We start from the raw sequence: 7,085 nt of genomic DNA, 5'->3' as shown, positions 1-7,085 counted from the left end.
TTAACATGCTAAATTTTCAAACTCAATTTTCAAAATTTGAACAAAATAGTCACTTACCGCAGTAAACATGGTGATTCGTTGTGTTCGCCTGTCTGCTAAGCTCAAAACAACCGCGCCTGGCTTGACGGAGAAACCAGGAGAACAGCTGAGCATATTTACGACAGTGCACTTTTACTTTCGTCCTCTGGGGGGAGCCTCGCTGGAAAATCAACACCGGTTGCATAGTATACCTTTAAAATAAAAGAATTTCTGTTAGTATATCTTAATTTCAGATTTTTTTATATTCTTCCTTTACTGGTACACATTTTCTAAATTAAATTTTATTTTAATTAACATTTCAGTTAATTAACAAATTTAGACGTCTTGGAGAACATCATGCAAATCCACTGGATAATCTATTTTTCATTTTATTTAAAAGTGAAAAAAAATGCAGCTTTATTTTGAAAATGAAAATCATTTCTATTAATGTATTTCAATTACAAAACTGGAACAAATCTATTATTCCTTCTGAGGACTAGAACAAAGTGATTTGGACAAAGTTTGTTTTCATCTGACAGATGAATGAAAAAAAGATTATTTTAGAGCAGGAGTTTTGAATTAAATAGAAAATAGAAGAAAAAAGTCTTTAAACCTTAACTGATTTTTACTAAACTCCAAACAAAGCTAATGGTGGAACATTTAGATGTGGTTGAAGGTTTTTTTTTAGTCTTGATGCAAAGATGGTCATGTCCTGTTGAGCACATTAAAAAGAAAATAGTTTGATTTTGCAATGAATGTTTTTTTTCAGTCTGAGCATAAATGATCTGATATTTATTCTGCACCAACCGACAATGGTTGCTGCCGCTGCTCAATGATCAAGCCTTCTAAAGAGATTTTCCTTTACGAGATGAGTAAGGTTTTTTTCTAACACCTACACACCAACAAATACAATAAGAGTATTAAGAAAAGGTATGAATATCCTTCTCACTAGAAGGGACCTGATGAAACCTGTACCTGCTGCCTCTACATCCAATGTTTACCACCTGACTTTGCCTTTATTCTTCCCATAATATGGTGACAAAGACGCTGGATAAAACATTTCAAAGAGCTGTCTGCTAGACGAAGTGTGACTGAAAGCACCAGTGAGCAGGCTTCTACATGTTAACTTTAAAATAGTTCACTTGTTGACAAGCTCAACTGATTTCGTGCCACTAAAAAGCCTTTCTGGTCTTAGCTGAAGACCTTTATTTCATCGAGAAGCTTAAGCGCAGATTAATGTATGAAGAGACTTAAAAGCAAAATGAGAGATGTTACTAATGCAGACGCTAAGTGTAAATGCACACAGACATTAACTCACCTTTTTCAGTGGTTCTCTCGCCTTCTGATGATGTGGAAATATGTCGTGTCTCTTTTGCTGTTGTGGCTTTACTTGACATCTGCTGCAGCTTTTCTGACTTTTCTGAAAGAAATAAAAGCGGAACAGCATGTTTGCCTTACATGAGCAGAACAGTGAGATGTTTCTTTCTAATAACACAGACAATATGGATGAACACACTGGATCTGAAGAGGTACATGGTAAATAAACTCCTTCAAATGATCTTGTTGAAGAGTGGAGCACACAGTTTTCAGAATTTCTCAGTTGTTTTAAAGGTTTTGAATCAAGTCTAAGATTTGAAGAATGCAACAAATGCTCACCTTGTCTTAAGGCCCTCCATTTTGAAGAAAACATTGACAGTTTAATATTACATTTTGATATTTCCTTGAGAAAGAGCTGCAGCACAACTCCTGCAGGTGTGCTCACTGTCTGCTGGGTGTTGGTGTGTCAGTTTAGCTTTCTGAGGACATAGACGTGTAATTTAGGCCAACTCAGACCATTTTAACTTTATCCAACACCAACTCACAGCACGTCTCATCTCAAGGTACTTTACAGAAACAGTTCAATCAGAACGAACAGTCAGATCGGTAAAAAGTTTTCCATTTGAGGGAAAACCAGCTAATTACAAGTCACTCACTTTGCAGGATTCACTCGTGGATGAGCCTGTAGAGACAGTAGAAATGTGCTTGCATCATTGACTCTACAGCAATCCCTCACACTGCGAGGGAACGGTGGAGAGGAAAAACTCCCTTTTAACTGGAAGAAACCTTCAGCAAAACCAGACTGAGTGTGAGCAGCCATCTGCTGAGGCCAGCTGGGGTTCAAGGAGGCAGAAACAAACATACAGCAGGCACAAAGGAGCACTGATCTACAGTATAGTTTCTATGATCCCCCTTCTTTTCTATGAAAAGATAACAGCTACTGTAGCTCTCTTCATAGACGGCTCTGTCTAGGACAGAAACAGTTAAGCAGACAAGCTCTGAGCCAGTTTTCATGTCAAAGGGAGGAAGGAGCAAATCCAGAAAGTCACAGTAAAAGCTGAGCCCATAGCCTAAGAGAATAACAGGACTAAACACTGAAAACAAGCCCCACTCTGTCATCTATAATCTAATATTTTGATGGCAACATGCAAACTGGTGTTTCTCTCCAAGATGGAGTCACAACCTAACAAAAGGGAAAAAAGGAAATTTTTATGCCTTGCCTTGAAAGTAGACGGGCAATTTCTAAATACGTTTACTAGTACATTGTCATGTGCTTTTGATTCATATTGTTCTTTTCTGCAGATGAAATGATTAAAATATGCAAAGGAACACAGCAGTTTAAGAAATCCTTGTTCTTTGTCTTTGTAAAGTTAAATCCTGATGGCAAATAAAGGTAATTATGACTATTCAGCTGACTTAGGGGAATTAAAAACTAGTTCTTATTCATATGATTTGGCAGAACAGTGGATCTGATAGATGATCTGAATCCTAATCAAAGTATTTCTTTAAATGTTTGGTTTTGGAGCCCAGACTAAAACTACGTTCTGTTCAGTAAGCTATTTGCTGTAGGTCGGCAAAATGTTGATAAAATCTTGCTATAGTGACGATAAGAATAATCAGGTGTGATAAATGCCTTCTTTGTTATTTCATCTATATCTCTGACTCGTATTTCTTTTCCCAGTGTGACCATCTGCTGCAGCCAGATGGAGCCCAATAGACTAAATATTAGATTAGCACCTAAAATAGAGGATCATTATACCTGGGATGGATTAGCCAACAATATTTCTACAAGAACAAAGTAGAAATAAACAGTAAAATATATCATGAGTATAACACTGCCTTTCTGTTCTGCAGACAAATTATTACCGTCTGCACAGCTTCAACAGATTCATCTGACTCAGTTTATTTTTTTCCCTAAAAATCTTTGCTATTTAGTATTTAAAAGACAATAATCCATCTTCAAATTTCTACTGCAAGAAATATTAGGGACTATGATTTCTTAAAGTGAAACTTAAATTTTTACAGACGTTTACAGAAGTTTTTTCTAAAAGCATCTCTCACACCTTAGCTTGATCCCTTTATTAAGGTCATTTTATCAAACTAAAAGGTAAATTAAAACACCTTTTAAACTTATAATTGTACTTTAATATCCATTTTAAAATGAAATAGATTTTCTGTCAAATCAAAAATCTAAACAGAGAAAAAATTTGAATCTGTCACCAAACTGTAGTTTCTCCCAGATTTGACTGCTTTCCAAGTTATTTCAATAATAAACAAAATAAATTAATTTTTTTATTTTGGCTAAATCTCGAGTCCAGATTATTATTTTTATAGAACCGAACTAATAGCTTGGATGCTTGTGTGGTTGGATGTTTGTTTAATAGCAAAGAAGAAAGATGACTTGTAACTAATTTTTACATCTGGGACTGAATGGAGGTTTTCAGGATCAGGCTTTAAGCAAACAGGAAGAGAGACGATGATAAAGTGCAGGGTCTGCCCGCCTAATTCATGGTCTTTGCAGAATCTTGAGAGGGGTCATCTTTGATGTTAAAACAAGGCAGTTTTCCCAGACACATGCTCCTTGGTGCTATAGCCCGTGGCTCTCATCCTCTGCGTCACGTCTCCGTCTCCTTCCTTCCGCCCTGCGATCTATCTCAATCACTGTCAGACATCAGTTAAGGAGGGGTTCCCTTCCACAGCGGGATTCAAAACACTGACGTGTTACAGCAAGTCTACAGCCAGCCACCCAAAAAACTAAACTAGATAAAAAATAAAATGGGGGGTTCAAATATCCAGTCTGAAATAACCAAATAATAACTCATTTATAAACAATTAGAATTAAGGAAGCTAGTAGCTGCAGAAATATAAAGCCCCATCTTTGCAACGCACCTTTAAAGTCTTCTAATAGCATGAAAATTATTGTAAAACTACAAGTTTAAGTAGAAATATTTGGAAGAATCTTTATTTTCAATACTATCATCCTGGAGCTCAAATAACAAAATCTTTATATTTCAAACAAGCCGTTTTCCATGAAGACAAAGCCAGACTGAGGAAGTATTAACACGGATGAGCTCACAGCACAGTTTCTGTATGACTCAAGTGTGTAATGAGTAGGCCTGCGTGAATGTGTGACTCTGTAGGAGTGATTTATTGTTGAGGCTAAGCCTCATGCAGGTACTTCTGCCCCCACTAGAGTTGCCACCCAGCAGTCAGACATTCAGTAATCCTCAAACAACTTTAATTAAAGCCAAAGTAAAACTGAAAACAACTTTGTTTCACCACACAACACAATTTCCATCAGCTTCTAAAAAATAGAAACTTCCCAGAATAAAATCCAACACTGCTCTTCCGTATACAGCTTCTACTTTTAGGTCTGTTGTCTTATTAGCAATCAACTTAGCATAGCACAAAGATGTCAGGTCTGAAAAGCTCTGTTCTAATCCCAGGAGACTAGCGAGATTAATTTAGAAGACACTTGACCCAGCATTTTAAATCATCTTTCTACTGAAATATTTATGTAAATAAACTTGTGTTATTCATTTAAAACTAACCCTAAATGTTAGAGCAACATGAAGTCTCAGACCTATTGTGGAAGAAGGAATAAAATGTAAAATATACTGTAGACCAAGATTTGAAAGATCAAAATAAGTACAAACAAAAAGCATTTTAGATCAACTTTTCTGTTTTACATTTTTCTCCAGTAGTAACATTTAGCGCTATTATTATAGCTTCTAATAACCACCATCCAGAAGATTTGATTTATTCTCTTTCATCATTCAATATTTATTTTAATAAATCATATTTTGATTACTCATTTTTACTCTCTTTTATTATTAATGCTATCTAAATGCCACTGCACTTATTGCTTGCTACTGAAATTGACGGTAAACAAATAGTACAATTTTTTTTAATAGTTTTATAACGGCTTATATTAGCGATGCTCCTCAAGGTTTAAAGTCTTTTAGAAGAAAGTCAACAGAAAGAGCTGGAATGACTGGAGCATGCAGTAGTACGCGGCCCCTCCCCTACTGGTTGCTGCGCACTGCTGTTCAGCCAGTAAAGTATTAATAAGTATTAAACCAGTATGACAACTATAAACACAACAAAAATGATTAATTTTTGTGGTGAAACTCTAAAATAACTAATCATTCTAATATAACAAAGCTGACAACTAAACTATTGGCAGCTCGTTTTTCAGATAATTATTACTGTTTTATGTCTGGGGTTGACAGAGGTCAATAGATAATCTCCAAACATTATTTAAAACCATAAATCATTAGGTATTGGCTGTGGATCAAAGGAAATCATTTGGACGATTTACTCCTGAATCCTGCAGTCTTTGTAACTCTGCCAATTTGAAATGTGATAGGTGCTTCCCAAACACACAGCGGAGTCCGGTTGCACAGGTTCTTCCTTACCGCTAAATCTAAATATTGTTACAAGAGAAACTGAGTGGCACTGATTTAGTGCTGCTATAAAGAAACTTCATTTTAAAACATACCTGACCTGAATATGAGATATGGATTTAAATAGTATTACAGATAAAATGAAAAGTACACACATCATGCTTGTTATGTACAGTAATTGGGATCAAGAGCTCAAGAATTCCCTTCATACAGTCTAAAAATATTTGAATTAATATTGTAAAAAAATGAGAAAGCACAAACACACCTGACTTAATGCTGAAGAGATGAATATTTCAAAATGGATCAGACCAAATAAATTATTTTAGGGCAATAATGTAATTGAATCTGATAAATGTGTCAAATAAAACCACTGAGTTTCACTTGTTTCATGCTGGTTTTAACCTACAATAACGCTACACCATGTTCTTCATGTAGAATAAAGTATATTTAGTGGTCGAATCAGAAAACAAAAACCTTGATTTCAACCATTTTGAATTGTTGAAACAGAAATATCCAAGTCAGTAACAGCTTAAGTCGGGCATACACTGTGTGATATTTTCAATTGTTGCACGCAGCTACGGCTCACAATGTACGACGAAACCCCAGGGTTTAAAAGTTCACAGCTCATGATGTATGTTCTCACACTGTAGGGCCCGACGCTCTGGTGTGATCTACCTGCTCACACGTCGGACCCAGCGCCGAGAGATAGTGCTGGTGGGAAGAAGAACCATTCCCTTGTTTGTACATGTGCAGTGCATGAGGTTCTGGTAAATTGCCTCATAGCTCTGCTTCAACATCAGGATTTGTCCATAAACAGTTTATGATGGCCGACTGAATTTCAAACATGTTTGATTTTCTCCCGACCTTACGATTCCTGATCGGGAGGTGATCGTGAGAGGATGATCGCCCCTTGTCACCCCCTGTACACTACATGACGCAGGATGCACGATAAGGCTGAAAGCTGATCGGCCCTTATCGAGAAAATTCTCGCATGACTGGAAAATCGGCTCAAAAAGGGCAAAGAATTGGTCAAGTGTATGCCCGGCCTAAGCAGCAAAGGATGAGATGAAAATTCATTAAAGAAACAAAACAAAACAGTTTTCCGTTATTGCAACAGCTTAAATAGAAGAAGGGTTCAAAAATATTAAAAAGTTGTAAAACATAAGAACTAGCCAACACTGTTCAGGATTGTTAGTTTAGTTTTTTTCCCAGCAATTTCAGACAGCTGGTCTCATTTGACTGATAAAGCATATGTGATCACACAAAGTGAGGCTAAGGTAGAATTACTTCTAATAACAAGAATAAAAAAACTAACAAAATTTTAAAGTTCTTTTTATTATGTGT

At 36.2% G+C, this 7,085-nt stretch overlaps 1 protein-coding gene across 1 annotated transcript in view; it reads right to left on the bottom strand.

Annotated features, from left to right (window-relative positions):
• The window catches only part of LOC107094899 (USP6 N-terminal-like protein), a 61,170-nt gene that overhangs the window by 9,735 nt on the left and 44,350 nt on the right, over positions 1–7,085 (bottom strand). Inside the window, exon 10 of the mRNA XM_015390790.1 lies at positions 1,337–1,429. Coding sequence (XP_015246276.1) covers positions 1,405–1,429 — 25 coding nt within the window. The 3' untranslated portion in view covers positions 1,337–1,404. The remainder of the gene's footprint in view (positions 1–1,336; positions 1,430–7,085) is intronic.

Source organism: Cyprinodon variegatus, unplaced genomic scaffold (genome assembly GCF_000732505.1).
Source record: "Cyprinodon variegatus isolate N-32 unplaced genomic scaffold, C_variegatus-1.0 Scaffold513, whole genome shotgun sequence".
Taxonomy (NCBI): Eukaryota; Metazoa; Chordata; class Actinopteri; order Cyprinodontiformes; family Cyprinodontidae; genus Cyprinodon; species Cyprinodon variegatus.
Note: the sequence above shows the minus strand (reverse complement) of the source record. Positions and strands in the feature narration are given on the sequence as shown.